Source organism: Halichoerus grypus, chromosome 2 (assembly GCF_964656455.1).
Source record: "Halichoerus grypus chromosome 2, mHalGry1.hap1.1, whole genome shotgun sequence".
Taxonomy (NCBI): domain Eukaryota; kingdom Metazoa; phylum Chordata; class Mammalia; order Carnivora; family Phocidae; genus Halichoerus; species Halichoerus grypus.
Genome location: NC_135713.1, coordinates 80,747,826 through 80,770,398, shown reverse-complemented (window position 1 = coordinate 80,770,398; position 22,573 = coordinate 80,747,826). Strand labels below are relative to the sequence as shown.

General features: G+C 34.7%; 1 protein-coding gene across 8 annotated transcripts in view; it reads right to left on the bottom strand.

The window, feature by feature from the left end:
• The window catches only part of ARB2A (ARB2 cotranscriptional regulator A), a 405,509-nt gene that overhangs the window by 363,392 nt on the left and 19,544 nt on the right, over window positions 1-22,573 (bottom strand). For 6 of the 8 annotated variants that reach the window (XM_036094063.2, XM_036094058.2, XM_078067067.1 and 3 more), the window contains exon 2: window positions 292-393. In XM_036094063.2, coding sequence (XP_035949956.1) covers window positions 292-393 — 102 coding nt within the window. Of the gene's footprint in view, window positions 1-291; window positions 394-9,292; window positions 9,417-22,573 lie in introns of all 8 variants that reach the window. The other 2 variants (XM_036094062.2, XM_036094059.2) reach the window with 1 other exon arrangement.

Genomic DNA, 22,573 nt, shown 5'->3' with positions numbered 1-22,573 from the left:
ATATAACTTAATTGGAGTTCTAATTGGATGCCAGAGAGTTGAAAGCTCAGGGTTGAAATACATTCAGTCAAATCAAATTCATGTCTGTTGGTTTAAGTGACTTGACAATTATGGGAAATTACAATTTGGTTCTTTTGCTTGAGTGAAGAATTTCACCGCGAAGGGAGAAGTCATTATTTCTTAAATGAAATACATAAAATATTCTAACTTTCAAATAAAAATAGCGAATAATATCTGTCCTATGATTCTATTAGCATAACTAAATCTTGTATGTAGCATACAACCACTTACTTTCATTAAAAGCATATTCAAATCCTTCCAGGGTATCAGGAAAATCAAGAGGTGGTTCATCTTTTTTCATTAGCTCATCCAAATCAATCCTAGATAATAAATCTAGAAAAGAATATGAAATGCGCTTACATTCATTTTCTTAACAAAGTTATATTTTAATAACAAAGTTAATAACAAAGATTATATTTCTGATTATTTTAAGTATTCTTTTGTTCTACCAGATTACTTTTTATGTGTTGCCTTATTGATAATTTTTTAAATTTTAAGTTCCCCAAGTGCTATATCATGACAATATCAAAAGTACTTTCAAAATCGTAATTTCCAAAACAATCACAATTTTAGATCTCATGTACCACTACAGTAAATTATTAACTTCTTCCTCTCAAAATATTCAGCTATTAATTTTTATCTTACTAACGTCCATCTATAGTTTAAAGTTTGGGGTCTTTTAAATGGTCACTAAATCTTATATAAAGATGAAACTACTATTTATGAATAAGGAAACTTACAAATTTAAATAGGGGTAATATAGCACATTATTCCATTTTTATAGGAAAAAGCACAATATTAAAATACAACATGCTAACTGGAGAAAATGTGGTTAACACAAAGCAGTTTTTATTCTTCACACCATTTGATTTCCATACAATAAAAAAAATTGTCAACAAAGTTTTTTAAATAAACATTTTATTTTGAAATCATTTTGGATTTACAGAAAAGTTGGAAGAAAGTACAGATAGTGTCTGTATGTCCTTTACCCAGTTTCGCCTATTGTTAACATCCTACATTACCAGGGTACATTTGTGAAAGTGAAGAAACCAACATCTGTATGTTCCTATTAACTAAGCCCAGAAATTATTCATCAGTTTTCCCATTAATGTCCATTTTCTATTCCAGGATTCCATCCAGGATACCACACTGCATGCAGCTGTCATGTCTGCCAATCTCCTCTGGTCTGTGACAGATTCCAGTCTTTGCCTCTTTTCCATGATCTTGACTCTTTTGAGGAATACTGCTTAGGTATTTTATAGAATGACCCTCAGTTTAGGTGTGTTTGATTTTTTTTTTTTTTAATTTTGTGATTAGACTAGGGTTACAGGTTTTTAGAAAGATTACCACAGAGGTAAACTGCCCCTTTTATCACATCATATCAAGGGGAACGTGATATCCAAGGGACATCACTGGGGATGTTAATCTCCATCAGTTGGCTACAACAGTGTCTGCCAGACTTCTCAGCTATGAAGTTACTATTTTTCCCTTTCCATAATCTATTCATTCCTTGGAAGTGAGTAAGTCTAGCCCACATTCAAAGAGGAAGAGGTGGAATTACACTCTACCTTGTGGAGTAGAGAATATCTACATATATTATTTGTAATTCTTCTGTATGAAATTTTTGTCTCTCTTCCTCCATTTATACAGTTATTCAATCTTATTTATATCAGTATTGAATGACGGATATTTATTATATACTTTGGGTTACAATAAATACTACATCATTTATTTTGTTGCTCAAATTGTTCCAGCAATGGCCACAGTTGTAAGCTCCTCCAGCTGGCTCCTATAACTGTTTGACATGCTCTTATCTTTTTGTTTTTTAAATATTCCTTTATTTTGTGTTACCACAAGATGCTTGCTCTAGGCTTATCTTTTCCCTGCCCCAGCCTAGAATCAGTCTGTCAACAAGTATTTAATGATATCTTTTAGGCTCTTATTATAGGATGAGGCAAAAATTCTTACTATATGTCATAAGAGAGTTCTATCAAAACTCAGAAAAACAAAAAGATAAACTTCAAATTTATTGTTCCAAAGAAAAGATTTTTTTTAAAAAGTTTAGGTTTCGAGATTTTGCATTCTAACTCAAGTTCCTGAAGAGAAACCAGCTTCTAGGATATGTAATAAAGCAAACTAGTCCCTTTTCCTACAAAAGAATTATCTCAGAAGAAACACTTTATTTCTATCTCTTACAGAGATATAACAAATCCATCTGTATGGAACATCAAAATATGCCAAAGAAAAAAGTAGTTTGTCTACCTCCAGTCTCTAGTCTCTTTTTGTAGGACAGAAAGATAAGCCATCAAAAAAATCATTTTTTAGTACTCTTCAAACTGCTATATCAAATAAACCTCGACTCACATAAAAATATAACATCTTCAAAATTCAAAAATAAAAAATGTTTACAAATTCTCTAGTAAAATGGAAATGTCACATAATATACATACCAGGCTAAAAAAGGGATATAGGCTGACAAATTTCTGATTCATTAGTGAATTTCTGAACACCATGTAATTCTTTGCAAAACAGAGTAAAATAGAAGATTTTTTAATAGCAAAAAGGGCTTGGAGTGGCTAGAAAATTCTTCTTTCTTTCCAATGAGTTGAGGCTCCTTCACTATAGTCATCTACAGTTCAAAACTTAGAAATCTTTTAATCAGACACACAGCAACCATCTAATATATAAGCAGATATATTATGTCTAACAGCCATTTTGCCTATCAGCTCAGATCATAAAATGCCACCTAACATCTACATACCAATTTAAAGTTTTCACATACTTTATCTCACTTGATCATGACAACCCTATAATATAGTAGCATGTATTATCACCTTCACTGTCTTTCAGATGAGAAAATGAGCTCAGAGAGGAAAAATGGCTTGTCCAAAATTATACCTTAATAGTACAGTGGGGTTAATGGAATAGATGTAGTTTCCAATATCTAACTCAATGCTCTTTCAAAATCACCATACTTACTCTATGTGCCATATCAACCCTAAAATATTCTGCCCCCTCTCTTCCTTACCTTATAAAGTTATAAATATAGAAATATGCTTTTGCTCTGCTTGATATGTTCCTATGAATGACAAAATGAAAACTAAATAAATAGGCATTCTTCAAACTTCTCTATTAACAAAGGAACCAGATATAGGTACTTTTTTATTTCATTAGCATTGAGAAGACATGTAGAAAGAAAATGTCAGAAATTATTTTTCCTGCTTTTTAAAAAGAAAGCAATACTATAAGCTGCATTTTACATAGACACTGGGTTCCAAAGGCAGTGGATTAGGCAAAAATCAAGTATAATAAAACATTTCCATTAAAAATACCTTTATTCACCTATAAAATACAGTATGACTGAATCCATATAACTTAAATATGCATCAGATGTAACACAAGTGTTTTTTCTAAAACATGCCTCTGGTGATTAAAGTGATTCAGCAACTAGAATTCTAAACTTCAACTAAGCATATGCAATAAATGGATAAAAATACCACTTGATACCCAGAAGAAATGAAAACAGAGACTTAAACAGACATCTGTACACTCAGGTTGATGGCAGCATTATTCACAATAGCCAAGAAACAACCGAAGTGTCCAAAGACAGAGGAATGGGATGGTTAATTTTATGTGTCAACTTGACGGAGCCATGCCATACCCAGATATTTGGTTAAACCTTCCTCTGAGTGTGTCTGTGAAGGTGTTTCTGGATGAGATTTGACATTTGAATCTGGATGAGTATGTACATGACACTTTCAAACACTTTTGGAAAACTAACAACATAATGAAATTGGCTGGTTGCTCCTAAGGTCACTGGACAAGGAAGTGGAAAAAATGGACAAATTCAGGAATTCAAATACCGAGCTCAAGCACAGCATAAATAACCTCTAATTTTCTAAGTGTGCCCTGAAGGTAACCCTTATCTCTTGTAGCTGAAGGGCTGAGATTGTTAAAAATCAAACACAGAGTCTCATCCTGCAACTAGCTGAATTATAATGCAAGCAGAACTACCAGCCTCACAAGTGTCCATTGTTAAAGTGAGGACACTGACTGAGAAAGAACGGGGTCCTGCAAATTGGAATGGGGACATGTGGGAAAACCCTGATGCAGCTGGAGACAATGACTCTCTAAATTCTGATAATTCTTTGTCAATGAAGAAGCTTTCCCACCCTCAGTAGAAGTGGTCTCTCTACCTTAGTCTGGGAAAATTAACCTTTGTTGCCTAAGGAAACTGTAATGCCCTCCCCTGAGGCTGTTGCCAGGCAAGAAAGGTGATTCTCAGGGCGCCTGTGTGGCTCAGTGGGTTAAGCATCTGACTTCATTCAGCTCAGGTAATGATCTCAGGGTCCTGGGATCGAGCCCCACATCGAGCTCCCTGCTCAGCGGGTAGTCACTTGCTTCTCCCTCTGCCTCTTCCCCTCCCCCTCGCTCGTTCTTGCTCTCTCAAATAAAAGAAAGAAAAAAAAAAGCTGATTCTTTTCAGGACCCACAGCCCAAAGCCCTCTTTGCATCTAGACTTTCAACTACACTCAAGTCACAGCAGGCCACTAAAGGTGAGGTATAAAGTGTGACTCATAAGGAGGTACACAACACCCAACACAACAAAAGAACTACCTGGTTTTTCTAATTTATAAAGACAGAAATCCAGAGAACACGTGTGGGAATAAATATTAAGGGTATGGAACAATGGATGGTCAGGGACCTGGAAGGAATGGAAAACTGGTGCCAAGGAAATTAATGCTCACTAAAAGGTGACTCAAAAGAGGAAGATATTAATAATCAAGTGGATAAGATGACTCCTTCTGTGGAGACCAGTCAGCCTCTCTCCCCAGCCACCCCTGTCATTCATTGCCCAATGGGCTCATGAACAAAGTGGCCACGGTGGCAGAGATGGATGTTATGCATGGTCTCGTCACTATGAACTTACACACACCAAAGCCAACCTGGCTACAGCCATTACTGATTGTCCAATCTGCCAGCAGCAAAGAACAACACTTAGTCTAAGCCAATATGGCATCATTCCCGAAAGTGATCAGTCAGCTACCTGGTCACAGTGGATTACATCAGACCACTTCCATCATGAAAGAAGCAACATTCTGGGGATGCCTGGGTGGCTCAGTGGGTTAAATGTCTACTTTCGGCTCAGGGTCCTGGGATTGAGTCCCACATCGGGCTCCCTGCTCATCAAGGAGCCTGCTTCTCCCTCTTCCTGCCGCTCCCCCTTATTGTGCTCTCTCTCTCTGACAAATAAATAAATAAAATCTTTAAAAAAAAAAAAAAGCAACATTTTGTTCTTACTGGAATAGACACTTTCTCTGACTACAGATTTGTCTTCCCCACATGTAATGCTTCTGCCATATCTACTATTTGTGGAGTTACAGAATGCCTTATCTACCATCATGGTATTCCACATAGCATTGCTTCTGATCAAGGAGCTCACTTCACAGCAAAAGACAGGCAGCAATGGTCCCATGCTCATGAAATTCATTGGTCTTACCATTTTCCCCACTATCCTGAAACAGCTAGTTTGAGAGAATGGTGAAATGGCCTTTTGAAGATTCATTACATTGCCAGCGAGGTGAGAGAACCTTGCTGGGCTGAGCAAGATTCTCCAGAAGGCTGTACATACTCAGAATCAGTGTCCAATGTCAGCTGTTTCCCCCTAGCCATAATTTACAGGTCTAAAAATAAAGGGGTAAAATGGGAGTGTCACCATTCACTATTACCCCTGGTGAACAAGGAGAGAATGTCCATTTTCTCACTATTCTTACTATGTTATAGTATTAGGAATCCTAGCAAGTACAAAAAAAGTAAGAAAGGAAATAAAAGGCATACTGTCCAATGTGCAAATGACATGATGGTTTACATAATCAAATATCAAGGAATCTACCCCCCAAATTCCTAGAACTATTAAATGACTCTAGGAAACTCATAAGATATAATATCAACACATAAAACTTGATTATATCTCCATAAAATATCAGTAAACATGTGGCAACTGAAATTAAAAACACAACACTGTTTATAATCACTCTAAATAATTAAAACTTATGTATAAATCTAATAACAAATGTTTACAACTTACATGTTGAAAATTACAAAATGCTGATGAAGGACATCAAAGATCTAAATAAATGAGAGACCTACCATGTCATGGATTGGAAGACGCAATAAAGATGTCAATTTTCCCCATATTCATCTATAGGTTTAAATATAATTCTTATCAAAATTTCAGTATATTTTTTGCAGATATAATTTTACTCTAAAATTTATATGGAAGCGCAAACAACCTAGAATAGCTAATAGTTAAACAATTTTGAAAAAGAATAAAATGGGAAGAATCACTCTACTCGAGTTTAAGATATACTAGCACAGTAATCAATTGAGTGTGATATTAAAGAAGAGACAGACACAGATCCATGGAGCAAAACAGAGAACCCAAAACAAGGCCACCCAAACACCCAAATATACCCAATTCATTTTTGACAAAGATGGAAGAAGTAATTCCATGGTGGAAAGATACTCTATTTCACAAATGGCGCTGGCGCAAATAGACATTAACAGGTCCCAAAAAACCAACCAACAAAACACACAACTTGACTTAGATCTCCTACCTTATATAAAAACTAACTCAAAATGTATCATTAATTTAAGTGTAAAATCTAAAATTATAAAACTTTTAGAAGAAAACACAGAAGAAAATCTTCACAAACCAGGGTTAGGCAAAGGATGCATAGACATGACACTAAAAGCATAGTCCATAAAAGATAAAACTGATAAGTAGATTTCTTTAAAGATAAGTTTAATTCAGTTTGACACTTTGTTCTAAATATACTTTGCTATGCACTGCCACTTTATTTTCTAGTATTTCCAGTTTAACTCCTTCATTAATTGTTATAAGCTCACATGTACCAGGCACTCTTATTCCTATAGTACCAATGAATTCCGAGAAGCTAAGCAGCTAGTTCACGGTAAGTACAAACACCTGAGTTCGAATCCAGACAATTCCATCTTTAGACCCTATCCATACTCTTTTTACATAATTGTAGTAGCTTTAAAATCCAGAAGACCTATGTAAACTCTTATATATTGCTTGAGGAAGTGGAAATTGGAACGACTATTTGGAAAATGTAATTTTCACATTATCGAGTAAGGCTGAAGATGCACAAAATCTATTTAGGAAACCCAGTGAGTCTATTTAGAAAGAAACTCACACACATTCCTTGTCCTCTCTCCTAAATCAATCATTACTCTGAGAGTGCTAGTCATTTCCAGCAGCATACAAGCATACACTGAAACCTTCTAGAGGATTGTCCATAGCTGTCTCTAATTCCTCTCTTCCCATTTTATAAGGAAGCTCTTCAGTATAGCTTTCATATCCACCAATTCGTGAAAACAGCTCTTTGTGATGATCACCAATGACCTCCACGTCATCAAATCTAAAAGTAATTTCTCAGTCCTTGTCTAACCTGAATCATTATCATAACTGAATGAATTACTCCCATTTTCTTCATTTGGTGTTCAGGATCTCTCTCTTGCTCTTGGTTCTTAGCCTATTTTACTAGAAATTCATTTTCAGCTTCTTTTGCTGGTTCCTCTTCATCTTCCTGACCCTAGAGCTGAGATGCCCCAGGGTTCAATCTTCAGATCTCTTTTCTGTCTATACTGACATCCCTGGTGATCTCAATTAGGACCTCTGGTCCTTTAAATATTACGTCCATGCTAATGATTCCTAGAACTTTTATCTCTAACCCAAATGCTCTCCCAAACTCCATACTGAACTTTTCTACCTTTCTGTTTAAGTGGCATCTCAGTTTAATATTTAATATGTCTAAAACCTAACTCTTGCTTTTCACTACCCATCACCACAACCTGCTTTCCCAGTTTTCTTAATACACAGCATCTAACTTAGAGCTTTTTAGGCCAAGAACCTTCAAATTTATCTTGATTTCTCCTCTAACATCCCATGTCTAATCCAACAGAAAATCATGTCATCTCTTCCTTCAAAACATAACCAGAATCTGTCATCATCCTCTTTGCTACCACCCTAATCCAATACATCATCGTCTCTCACATTTGTGAGGAGAAAGCAATGCTCTTAGCCATTTTCCATTTTTGAAGGTAAGGGCTAGTTACACCACCCCCTTGATAGAACATTGGCTCTAAAAGCAGGGACAAGATGAGGCAAATTGTAAGCTAAGAAACTGGCTGCTTTATCATATACATGGTTTAGGCTTTCATGAAAAGAGAGAAAAGGTAGTAGGAGAGATTCCTGAGGTATCTTCATCATCCAGCCTCATAAAGCAGGGTAGGATAGCAGTGAGGGATTCAGAAAAATGGCTGCAGTCAAGATGGGCTGGGACATTACCTACAAAGCATCATGAAGACCACAAAGACTCTACATTGAACAAGTAAAGAGACTCATTATCTGGCATAGTTGGCATCTCAATATTTAGAAAATCCATTGAAGAGATCTTTCAGTTCAACAAAGCACACTTATTTTAGGAGTAAAATTCTTTTAGCCTGCAGACTTAAAAAAAAGTCTAGAACTCAAAATACCCAAAGAAAGTCTAGGGTAGATTCACTCTGAGGTGTTAACATGTTGAGCCTTTCAAAAAATATCCCTAATTTGGGCGCCTGGGTGGCTCAGTTGGTTAAGCGACTGCCTTCGGCTCAGGTCATGGTCCTGGAGTCCCGGGATCGAGTCCCACATCAGGCTCCCTGCTCAGCAGGGAGTCTGCTTCTCCCTCTGACCCTGCTCCCTCTCATGCTCTCTGTCTCTCGTTCTCTCTCTCTCAAATAAATAAATAAAAAATCTTTAGAAAAAAAAAATCCCTAATTAATGCCACAAAGATAGAATACTGGATTATTAGGCAGATCATTTTCCTAGCCTAGCATGACATTCTGATCAACAAACTATGATAAAGGCAATAGTCTTAACTCAAGAGACCTACAGTGTTAGTTTTACCATTAAATATATGATTTTGGATAAGAAAAGGCTTATGAATTCCTACAGTTATAAAATTACATGATTCTGTGATTTATTTACTGAGTACATACTACATCTCAGATACTGAAAGAGTTGTTATGAGGAATACAAAGAATTACAAATGGATTAAATACTCACATTCTTATTTTAGAATTGAAATGAATGGATGATCACCTAAATATTCCTGTGCCTTCATTAGGCACAATGAAAATACCCTGAAAAAGCAAATTAAGTATGTACCTTTCAGTGCTGTAGTCTTTTCTTTTTCATCTGGACCTCCCTGTTGGATTTGTGCCATGCTTATCCAAATTGGCAACAAAATTAAAGAGCTCAAGGAAATAGACATCAATCTTCAGAAGACAGTCTAGAATGAATGAAAGCAATAAATTAAGCTCTACTCAATCCTACCTATTCCATGAGAACTTCCTAGATCCTCCCAGTTGGGATTAATTTCTCTATTCTGATTTCCCACTGTACTTTGTTGATGCCTATACCATAGTACTTATCGTAGCCTGCCTTGCATTATAGTTATTTATGTATTTGTCTGGGTCAGCTAACAGATTACAAGCCCCAGGATGGAGGTATCAAGTTTTTGTCATCTTTATATCTCTCGTGTCACCAAACACAATACCTTATACATACAGATACCTAAAGTCACTGCATTTAATTTAGCTAAATTTACTATGTAAGTTTAGTTCTCTATCATCTAATGTTTTTTAAAAAATATCTTCAGGTAGTTTTAAAAGCCTGAAATTTCCTTTAAAATAAACTATAAGCATGTGCCAATTACAAGGTCAGAATGTCTTCCTTCCAAAACAGTCAGTCAGAAGGAGAAAAATACATATAAAGTAACTAAGTTACCTCTGGTGTAATTCAAAATACAACTTTAAGGGAGAAAATTAGCCCTTTAAAAAATGAAACTATGTCAAATTCAATGTCTGGAAGCCATTCTCTATAAATGGCACTCCAGTAAACAATCATAATATAAAATTATGATTCGTTAAAAATCTAATTCTGCTCTATTTTGGCCAAAGGGAAGGCATTTACACTATAAATAGATGGTTTATTCCCAAAACCATCAAAGACAAAAAAAAGAAGACAAAAACAAAAAACAAAAAAAACCCCACTATTCCTAAAGTTTGAAAGACAAAAATGCAACACAATGGAAAAAATTAAACTAATTTAGTCAATCCACGACTGTTAATGAAATTATATAAAAACTACATTCATGACAACAATAAAATGAAACTGAATATTCCTCTGATTGAGGAACCCAATTTATTTGCTATCCACAAAGCAAACCTCAGTTTCCATTCAGAGGAATATTTTATAATTATCTTTAAAAACTGAGGCATTTTCATAATCAACAGAGTATAGCAGAAAATATTTTTAAAAAACCAATACTGAGGGGTGCCTGGGTGACTCAGTCAGTTAAGCGTCTGCCTTCGGCTCAGGTCACGATCCCAGCGTCCCAGGCTCTCTGCTCAGCATGAAGCCTGCTTCTCCCTCTCCCTCTGCCTGCCACTCTGCCTGCTTGTGCTCTCTCTCTCTCTCTCTCTGTCAAATAAATAAATAAATAAATAAAATCTTTTAAAAAAAGTATAAATAACACTGAAAATATTTTTAAACTATGAATGTTCCAAAGAGTCATAAATCATATTGCCCTTATCTCAATTCTAACTGGAGGTATGGGGGGTGGTATAAGAGGAAAGACCTTCTGGCTTCACCATTAACTACATGTACCCTTGACAAATTATTTCACTTCTCTGTCCCTTATTTTCAAATATGAAAAATGGCAATGATAATCATGTTTCCCTCATACTGTTACAGTGAGGCTAAATGTAAAATATTTAGCATAGTACCTGATATGTAATTAAGTGCTCAAGGTATGCTGGCTTATATATTTTTTAATTGTTATAAATGTATCATGGCTTCACCATTTAATAATAGCTCTGTGGCCAGGGACAAAACAATACCCAAAATCTTCAGTTTCCTCATTTATCAAATGTAGCTCAAGAATTAGTGTTATAGAAGGTACGTATAGCTGATCATTGCTATTACTAGCAGTAACGCTGTTTGTCAACGGAGGTTTTCTAATAGGAATAACTAAAATATGAGAATATTTTTGACTGGGAAGGCATTCTCACTTAGCGGGGAAGAGGTTGCTATTTTTTTTCTATGAACAGGTAACTGAAAACTCTATAAATCTATAGGACTACAATGTGTCTACATTCCTTCAAGAAACTCTTGTAGTTTGTATGGTGGGTGATGTGTAAGATACCAGGGTGCAGTGGTGAGTTAAAAGAGACAAGGTCACGGCCCAGGTGGGGGCCTAACTCTCTAGCTACCAAAACAAACTGTCAAAATAGCTCCTTATAAAATATGTAAGACCTATACTGATAATTATATCACTGTCATAAAAAAGCATTATTTGTAAGGTTTATCTATTCATATGTAGGATATTAGTCTTATCTGTCAAGTCCCACAAGTTTGTGCACAGGTTTTACCAGCAACTCCCTATTATACACCATCCTATAGCAGAAACTGAAGAGAAATGTTCATAATGAGAGACCCCATGCACTGCTCTCTGTTAACAATTCCACAACTAAATTAACTATCTACAGGGACTTCTTGCACTGTTCACTATATCCCTCTGCCAACCCAGTATTTCTTCTAAAATATAAGCAGTTAGGTTATTTTTCATTGGCTCCAAATTGTCTGATTTCTAAACAGAATGATTTATACTATTATTTCATTGTGACTGTTTTAATGAGTGACATTATAAAATATTTTTGGTGCTAAAATAATTTTCAAGATTCACATTTTAAAGTTCTGGAGACCTAGTGTACAGCATAGTGACTGCAATTAACAATCCTGCATTGCATACTTGGAAACTGCTAAGAGAGTAGATCTTAAAAGTCCTCATCACACACACACACACAAAGATGGTTAACCACGTGAGGTGACGGATATGTTAATCAACTTTATCGTGGAATCATTTCGCAATATATACCTATATAAATCATTACATTGTACACCTTAGGCTTACACAGTATTAAATGTCAATTATATCTCAAAAAAAAAAAAAAAACCTGGGAAAAAAGCTCTAAATACTGTACAATGTTTAATAACACATTCCCCCTTTAGATTTTGATCTCCCTGAGGACAGGTACCATGTCTGTCCCTAGCACATGTCTGGCATGTTTAGAACTCACTGGGTACTTGTTGAATTTAAAAATGAATGAGTAAAAGATAGATGGGAAAAAAAGAAGATGCACATTTTAAAGAGTCATTTTGAAGATTCTCAAGATTCTCACAGCAATTAATAATCATATTCTTATTTTATATGAGATAACCAAAAAATACATGTCGTAATTTACTGAAGTGATGATATACAAGTTAAGAGACTACTAATTATTATCTGTGATCCTAAACATTCTAGCAGCAGATGCAAAGCAGGTAAGCATGAAGCAAAAGCAATTTGTCTGTTGCTCTCTTATTCACTGTTAGATTTTTACCCTCTCGAGTTATTTTCCATGGCTGTGGCACAGCTGGTGAAGCTAAATCAGGAACATTATAAATTCTCAATTTAGTTTTCCTAATAAAAATTCAGAGTTATAACCTGCATGACCACAGATAAACACTACTGAAAATGCAGCCAGCAAGCCGTCTGATACATTTGATATATATTAATATGTGCACTCAACATAGTTTATTTAGTATTATCTGATGGAGGTTAGGTTATAGGGAATAAAGTGGTAGAAGGTTTTTACTGACGTGAATTGGGACACAGTTGACATGTTGTATACTTCATGATAACCAGTGCTGTTTAAATATGGTTTCCTAGAAATGGTTATAGTATAAACTAGATTCAAAACATCTCAGTTTGCAATTTCATTCTGTGAACTACACAAAGCAATTATCATATCTTCTTTCCTCCTATGATTCCAACAGAGAATCCACCATGTATAAATAAAGCTATAAATAACTTGTCATCTGTAATCTTTATCCAGTCAGCATTTCAAAACATGAAACAGTAGAATATTTCTTAGTTGTCCTGTTTGCTCAAAATATGGCATGAGCATTTATAATATGTATAGGAAAATACACAGACGCCTAAGTTTTCTACGTCTGTTTGTTTTTAGGTAGGTATTAAATAGGAACTAGATATAGATGATTTTGCAATAGAAGGCCTTTCCACCTCACATTCTGAATACAATGATGAAAGTATAACATATATCACAAGACAAGTAAAACTGGGTTAATTCCCTACGACCTTTGGAGCTCAAAGAATCTATGCTTACTAAGTCAGGCTCTGGAAATCCAGCAAATAGTAGCCAACTTGTGGAAGAAAGTACAGTGAGTGAATTGGTACAGAGAGTTTCGAGAAACCAAAAGATCTACTCAAATTACAGTGAAAATATCCCTATTACTCAGAAGTATCCTGAGCTTTGAAAAGCTAAATAACCTGGCTCAGGCATCCCAGACGGTAAGGGGAAGGGGATTCTAACTCCGGTCTTCTAACTCCTACTTAGAAGCTCTTACGAGCTCCCTCTACCTGCATGGTGGAGTCAAATTACTTAAAGTATTCCAGTTTCAATTTACAGTTTATGCTATAGAAAGTTTTCATTTTTGTGTATTAATTTATATTATCAGGAAGTATTACAATTTGGAGTCTGAGCAAGTTGGACGTAGTTAATTATATAGAGATGAAACATGTCGACCAAAATTGTCTCAGTCTATTTGGTTTGCTGTTCAGAGTTAAGATTGATAAAAATTACTCCTCATCATTCCTCACAATACTTTGGTAAATCAAATGTCTAAGAGAAAGAGTCAAAAGTTAAGGAATGCCAAATACAAAGATTTTAGAAGAAACTGATAATGCACTACTGTGCCTTTTTAACAGGTTCCAAAACTGGAAGTCACCTGGGTAATTTTCACATTGCTTTGTGCCCAGCAAAAAGACAAGTTCAACAAGGCTAGAATGAAATCCTTAGAATATCTTCAAAACAATGCTAAAACTCAAACTAAGAAATTAAACAAGGACTAAGATAATTCTTGATTTTGAAGCCCCTAAAAAGAAAAAAGGGAATTTAAGCAGTCTTTTATGAAGTTTTCATAATATGGAGCAGAAATAGCAGAGCTATGGCTGAGGACAAAATAATTCTCAAAAAGATATGCTCAAAACTTTGGAAAAACAGAGTATCTCGAACAAATAGCCTCTTTTATATGGGTCAAGTATAAATGTCACATAAGCTACTTCAGAGACTTTGAATTCTATGGTAAACATAAACAATAAAACATAAACAATATTATTAATATACATAACTCCAGGCCAAATTAAACTAGCAGAAACTACTATATTCATAAGATTTCAAAGTAGCCAATACTATGAAATAGCAGTAGTAACTTACTTGCAAAGCCTACATCAAATTTTCTCATTCCATATATATGCTTACCAGCATCTCTGCTAAATTATGTGAACTCAAGGTTCAACTTAGATTTTAAAATATAATATGCATATGATAGACACTAAGGTGAACCCAAACCCCAGATGCCCCCTTCAAGGGGAACTTGCTGCTCAGAGGCAGGGAGTACAGTTAGCAAAGAGCGTCCCACTTTCCCCCACTTCAGAGTCTGCCTTAGATGCTGAGAGTTGCCTCACTCAAAATCATGCCTTTCCCAGGCTGACTGGCTTAGTCACTAACTGAGTCAAGTGGGAATATGAAGGCCCCGCCATTTCAGACTAATGCAGACAACTCTGACAGGCAATATTTGCTCCAGAGCTCACCATCAGGTTGGTGGAGGTTTTGTCAGACCTGCATTAAGTTCAACTTCTCTCTCCAACCAATCCTGTTGTCCTCCTTCTTTTCCTAAGTGTTGATCTTTAATAAACATCTTGCACTCCAAATTTATCTCAGCATCTGCTTCTGAAAAATTCAAGCTGTGACAATGTACTTTTCTAAATACTTTTTTCTGAAAGTAAAAAAAATTTTCATATGTTAAGAGACAAGATGTATCCAGAATATATAAAGAATTCTGGCAACTCAACAATAAAGACAAATAACCTAATTTAAAAAATGAACAAAGGATATGAGTACACATTTCTCCAAAGAAAATGACTAAAAAGCACAAAAAAGATATGAACAGCATCACTAGTCATTAGGAAAATGAAAATCAAAACAACAATAAGATACCACTTCACACCCTAAGGCATGGCTATAATCAACAAGAAAGACAATAACAAGTATTGGTGAGAATGTAGAGAAATTGAAATCCTCATACATTGTTAGCTGGGATATAGATTGGTATATACCCATTTTAGAAAAGTTTAGCAGTTCCTTAAAATGTTAAACAGATTTACCACATGACCTAGCAATTCCACTTTAGGTATATATCCAAGAAAAATGAAAACACATGTCCACACCAAAACTTATACACAAATGTTCCTAAAAGCATTATTCATAATTCCCAGAAAGTAAATGTCTACCAAGTGATGATTAGATAAATTATGGTATATCCATACACAAGAATATTATTCATTAATAAAAAGTGAAGTACTGATAAATGCTACAACATGAATAATCTTCAAAACATTAAGTGAAAGAAACCAGCTACAAAAGACCACAGATAATTCCATTTATATGAAATGACAAGAATAGGCAAATCCACAGAAAGAGAAAGTAGATTATTGCGTTTTGGGTGTTGGAGGTAGGGAGTAAAGAGTGACTTCTAATGGGTATGAGGTTTCTTTTTGAGGTGATGATTCCAATAGTCCAAAAGAGATACACTGGAAGAGTGTACCTCACTGTGTATTAAATGGTTCTCTCTTTCCATCTCTTCTCTACAACTATAATGCCAAATGTCAAGGCACAGTCTAGAAAGGGAAAAGGCTTGCCCCTTTCACGCACTCTTCTCTATTCCTTTTATGAAACAAGAGTGCTAAGTGGATTTTAGGCAGACTCATTTAAAGAACTTCTCTCTTCCAATGTCCCTACCACCCTACTATCCCTCCCACCAGAGCTAGGCTAGGAACCTGCTCTACCTAGACATTAGGGGCAAACTCAGTATTTCCTAGGTATAAAAGGAAAACGTTATATATAAAGTTTTTGTAAATCACAGTGCTTTAGTCCAGCTGCTTCTAGTTCTGTGCATTGCAGGTTCTCTGTCAATGGTAATTTGCCTCCCTGGCCTGTCACTATTCCTTACATACCCCTTCCAATGATGCACTGATTTACTTTGGTTATGATTTAGTTAATTCCTTGACCATATACCACTTAATAACACCCCAATTTTATCCAATTTCTAACAAGGAATGAAATTTAATAATAACTGCTTTATTATTATTATTATTAATCATTATTATCAGAATCGATCCCACATATTGTATTAACTTACTTCAAAGTTAGAAACATACCATTTGCTATACAAACAAAAACAGAAAAATTTAAGCATATAATCAAGCAATTTACTCTTAATGCCAGTAAACTATACTAATAACACCAGCAATAAAGTTTAAAGGTAAAGTTAAGCTTTGTGGAGATCACAATTGTACTGCAAATAAGACATTTAAGTACCACTCATAATCAGTGTCTACTGACAGTGCATTCCTTGTTGTATTATTTAAGGGGAAAAATCTCTGTGAAGCCTGATTTTACCTAAATGTGTTAAGTACGAGTAATGTTCTCATTTAAGTGCCTTCAGAATGGATTTTTTTCCCTTCTAGAATTTCCCAATTCTTTATAAAGTGATAGTACTTTCTAGAATTTCATGTTCGTACCATATTTCAACAACACCCAATCGTGGAACCAACAGGCAATGAATTCAGAAAGATCTGGGAAGGCTCTATATTGCTGTGATACTACAAAATCTGATCTTAAAAAAAGAGAGCTAGGAATGTGAAATCTCAAGTCAATACTTTAAACTACCATATTAGTTACAGTGGTTATTTACTTCATTCAGAAAACAATACACATAATTCATACCTTGCCTAAATTAACAAAGGACTTGGGACAATAAAATTCTCTTGCTCTAAAAGCAAAGGGCTTTGAACCCTCTTGGCTTCTGTAAAATATTTTTTCCCCAACAAAGACAACCCTTACTTAGCCACACTATTAATTACAGGAAATTAACTCTGTGGCACTGAAGTCGTCAGCACAAGGGCACTTTGTGGAATGTTAAGACATTTATGTTACTAGACCTATGCTTAAACACTATGCCAGATGGCTCTCATTACTATTGTCTACATAAGCACAAAGTGGTAGAATCCCTTCCACTGATCATGAGAGTCAACAATTTTACAACTAGACTTCACTTCCAACATTATAGCTATGTCCCCTGAGTGACCCTCCTGTTGAGAATAACTAAACTTAGAAGGTACATTACAAAACTCAGAATTATCTACAAATGCTGTTCACTAAATTATCATAAAGGAAGAAACAATATCTGCAGAAAAAGTATTTGATAAAATTCAATAAAATCCAAAAAGATTCATTTTTGGAAGAGAACTCATAGCAAAGTAAGAAAAAAGGAACACCCTTTACATAATAAAGAGGTTCAACAAAACAAAACAGAAATACGGTAAAACTGCTCTTCATAGTAATATATTAAAAACATTCTCTTTAAAATCAGGTACCAGAAAAGAATGTCCATCATTACCACTTTACTATTTCCACTTCTAATCAAAGTTTTCTAGAGGTTCTACTAGTATAATAAAATATGGAAAAGTAAATGAAAATGTATCAGGATTGAAAAGGGGAAGTTTTGGGGCGCCTGGGTGGCTCAGTCGTTAAGCGTCTGCCTTCGGCTCAGGTCATGATCCCAGGGTCCTGGGATCGACCCCCGCATCGGGCTCCCTGCTCGCCGGGAAGCCTGCTTCTCCCTCTCCCACTCCCCCTGCTTGTATTCCCTCTGTCGCTGTGTCTCTCTCTGTCAAATAAATAAATAAAATCTTAAAAAAAAAAAAAAAAAGAAAAGGGGAAGTTTTTATTTGCAGATAATATGACTATATAAAACAAAAACAAAACAAAATAAGAGCCAAGAAACAAGATTTTCTAGAATCAAAAAACAAGAATATTTAAGTCTTTTATTAGGAATAAAAAGAGAATTCAGCAAGATGGCTAAAGTGATTTATATATAAAAATAAAGTGTATTTACAAATACCACCAACATCAGTTATTAAAAAAACAGTTATAAAGCATAGTTTTTTAAAAAAGACATCATTTATAAATGCAAAAGATAAAAACCTACATATTAAGAATAAATCTAACAAAAGATGTGTTAAACCTATATGCACAAAATGATAAAATGTTATTGGAAGACATTAATGAAGACTGAAATACATGAAGAGATATATCATATTCAGAGAAAAACCCAATACCGTAAAGATATCAGTTTTCCTCTGATAAATGGATTCAATATAATTCCATTCAAACCCAACAGAACTTGAAAAATTAATACAAAATGTTCTATAGAAGAACAGCCAAGAATAGCTAAGACACACCTAAAGAAGAAGAATATTATAGAAGAGTTGCCTTATTAGGTATCACCATAACTCACACAGTAAGTCATTAGTATTGGAATAAATAAACTGATCTATAGAAGAGAACTATAAAACAGATCCACATAACAGATTTATGTGACACAGATGATACTAACATATCACTGGGGAAAGGATGGACTTCTCAATAATTGGGACAACTGATTAACTATACAGTTAAAAAAAAAAAAGAAAGAAAGAAAGAAAAGAAAAGATACCTACCTGACTCCATACATAGAGATCAATTTTGAATGCACTAAGGGCATAAAGCAAAACTTTAAACTTTTAGGGAAAAATATAGACTACTGTTTTGATGTTGGGGCAAGGAATAAAAATGTGATGAGATGTTATTTTACACTCTCTAGACTAGAAAAAATTAAGAAACCTGACAATACCAAAAGTTAAAAAGAATGGAGTTTGAGGAAGATTCTTATTCACACTGCTGATCAAAATATAAATTAGTAGGGGCATCTGGCTGGCTCAGTCAGAAGAGCATGTGAGTCTTGATCTTGGGTTTGTAAATTCAAGTTTCACACTGGGTGTAGAGACTACATACACAAACAAACAAACAAACATACAAACTTAAAAAAAATTTCAACCACCATAAAAACAAACCATGAAATATAAATTAGGGTAAAAACTTTAGAAAAATTGGCATGAGATTACCAAATTAAACATTCTTATCATCTTAATCCAACAATCTCCTATCTTTGTTCATTACTTGGTCTTGTACATGCACATCAGGAGACAGGTGTGTAATGTTCACAAAATATTCATGTCTTCACAAAAGCCAGTTTACTCATTATCTATAAGTGCATAACAAATTACCTCAAAATGTAGTTGCCAAAAATAATAAACACTTATCATAATCTCTCATGGTTTCTGTAGATCACAAATTTCAGAGCAGCCCAGCTGGAAGGTTCTGAATCCGACTCATGAGGTTGCAGTTAAGATATATTGGCCAGGTCTGCAATCATCTGAAGGCCTGGCTAGAGCTAGAGGTGACTCACTCACACAGATAAATTATTGATACCGGTTGTTGTTAGAAGCCTCATTATCTCCCACATGGGCTTCTTCAGAGGTCTGCTTGAGGATCACCATGACATGACTTCTGAGAGAGAGCCACGAGAGCAAGGGGAAAGCTGCCAAAGTCTCATCATCACTTCCTTGACACTGAACTGGCACAGAGGGCAACCCTTTTCAATGCAGGAAGGGTCTACACAAAGGCATGGATATCAAGAAGAAAAAATCATTGGGGACCATCTTAGAGTCTGGCAACCAAAACTGGAAAGGGCTGTTCTCCAATTATAGGAGGGCAAATCTACTGTAATATATTAATAGAGATGAACACTATATAGTAGTGAAAGTGAATAAACCACAGCCACACTCAAAAATATGGATAAGTTTCCAAATTTTCAAATAATGAGTTAACAACTAAGTCTCAGGAAACTACATACAATATAATACTATTTATACAGAGCTCAAAAACAAACTAAACTAAAACAATTTACAGGTATCACAGTTTAGTAAAAAAAAAAAAATCAAGAGAAAAACACAAAATTCAGAATAGTGTTTCTCTCTGGGAAGTGGGAAGGGCATGAGATGGGGAGAGACACATAAGTCAATTTTAGTTATTGACAGTGCTTTGATTCTTGGATTGAGTGAATTTACAGCTGTTCATTATATCATTATGTTTATAACCTGCATAAGCATTACACATAGGGTAGCCACTTGTGAATCAGTATATAATATACACACAATCACACATAGGCCCTAGCTGCATGTATTTTTTTAATTTATCAACAATATATTTTTATATAAATGATAAAGAAAAGCATTAAAAAAAAGAATATAACTAATTTTAGTAGTGCTGCCTTCTATAATTTGCTCTTTGGTGCATTTTCCTCTAATTGTAATGTTGAGAGTCCAGTCTCATCTAATTAGTCAGAAATTTGGGTGTCCTGCTGGTGAATAAATCCTAGTAGAAGCAGTCATAAGGCAAAAGAATAAACAGGTATTGAGTAAACTTCAGAGCAGTTATATATCAACCAAATAAGCTATCACTAAAATCCAATTGATTCGTTCCCTGTTTTGAAATGGAACTAATATTCTGAATAAAAACTGATTTCCTCAAAAGCTTTGGTACCAGCTATTTAAAAAGATAAACTGTAAATATTTTTTAAAACTTCTATTAAAAATAACATCCAACAACTTTATAATAAAATACTTAAAAATATAACTATGCATTTCTGAAAATATCAATTCTCATTTATGCTTTTGTTCATTGTTTGGTATATTGCCTCTAATAAGTATAACTAGTAAAATTTGCCTTTGAGAATATACAAGTGATTAAAATTTTTTAATGCTGGCGTAAAGGGCAGTTATAAGCAACTGGAAAATGAAAGATGAGGACTAAGAATTCAATTAAGAATAATCTGTCCCCTTGACTACTAACAGATAGGCTCTAGTCACAAAAGACTATTTCCCAGAGTATCATCTGCCAGTTTTTCAACATGACACAAAAATGGGCTTTAATTCCGAGAAAAAAACAGTAATCTTTCCTTGTTTTCCAAAATAAGGTGAAAAAGGAAAATGCTGTAACAGCAGCCACTGGAGGGAGGACTTGATGTTAGAATAAGAATAAAACAAGCATAAAATATTTTAACTGGTGCTTTGTCTGAACATAACATTTTGTTAAATTCATTTCTATTTGTTTAAATGACAAATGCTGAAAACACTGCTTTTTCTGCATGAGAGTTAAACTTCCTTTCACTGAAAAACAGATGTTGATTCTACCATCTTTTATTGGTGCACAAATTAGCAGTAAGAAAATTATAAAGCTGCCTAGACTAACAAAGAATTAGCACTAATGTTTGGTCAAACTATATACTTAAAGACCTATATCTGCTTTTAAATAAGCTTATATTTTATTCATTTGAAATACTGTCCACAAATTTTGCTCTAACACCTCAGGTATTACTTAGTCCCTACCTGAAATCTGACTTGTGGCATTGTTCTTCATGTAGTTGAAGGGCTCCGTTTAGTTTCTAATAAAAATATTCATATATTTTAATATTTGTTGATGTAAACCTGGCTTTACACACAGAGAAACACAAACATACATACACATACTCACACTTCGAGCCTCCAGTGCTGGCCATTTACAGATCACTAAAAGAAATATTATTTAAAGCAAGTTTAAATAAAGATTCAAAACATAAATCACAGAACTGGAAGGGCATAGAAGCTAGCTCTTTCACAATCCCCGTTTCTATTTTAATAGTGGTTAAATACTATACAATAGACACCAGGCTTGTATAAAGTCCTGAACAATTCTAAATATAACAACATCCCTTCCCATTTAAAATGATGCCTTATACAATCAATATTTTGGAGTTGACTTCTTAAACTCAAGAATCCCACTGCGATTTAATCAATGAGTCAACAAAACTGCCAGTTCTGAATAAGAACCATTCAGAAGAGGAGTGCCTGGGTGGATCAGTCGTTAAGCATCTGCCTTTGGCTCAGGTCATGATCCTAGGGTCCTGGGATCAGGTCCCACATCAGGCTCCCTGCTCAGTGGGAAGCTTGCTTCTCCCTCTCCCACTCCCCCCACTTGTGTTCCCTCTCTCACTATATTTCTGTCAAATAAATAAATAAAATATCTTAAAAACAAAAAAAAACATTCAGAAGAAAAAGAAATGAAGTGCAGATTAAACTCTGAAATAAATTCATTGGAGGGGCATAGAAATTCATCCGAAAAAGTATTCAAGTGAATAGGGTGCACCTAAACCAAGAAAATGGATTTAAAAAAAAACTGGCAACAACAAAAATAAGGAAATGATATTAACTCAGACACTTGTGCAAAAGAAAAATTTAACAAAGCTACATACTATATCAAAGATATGTTTCTAAAATACTGTAATTTTGTTTATATTTTAAAGGTACAGGGACACTCACTATTTTAGGACTTCTGTAAAAAG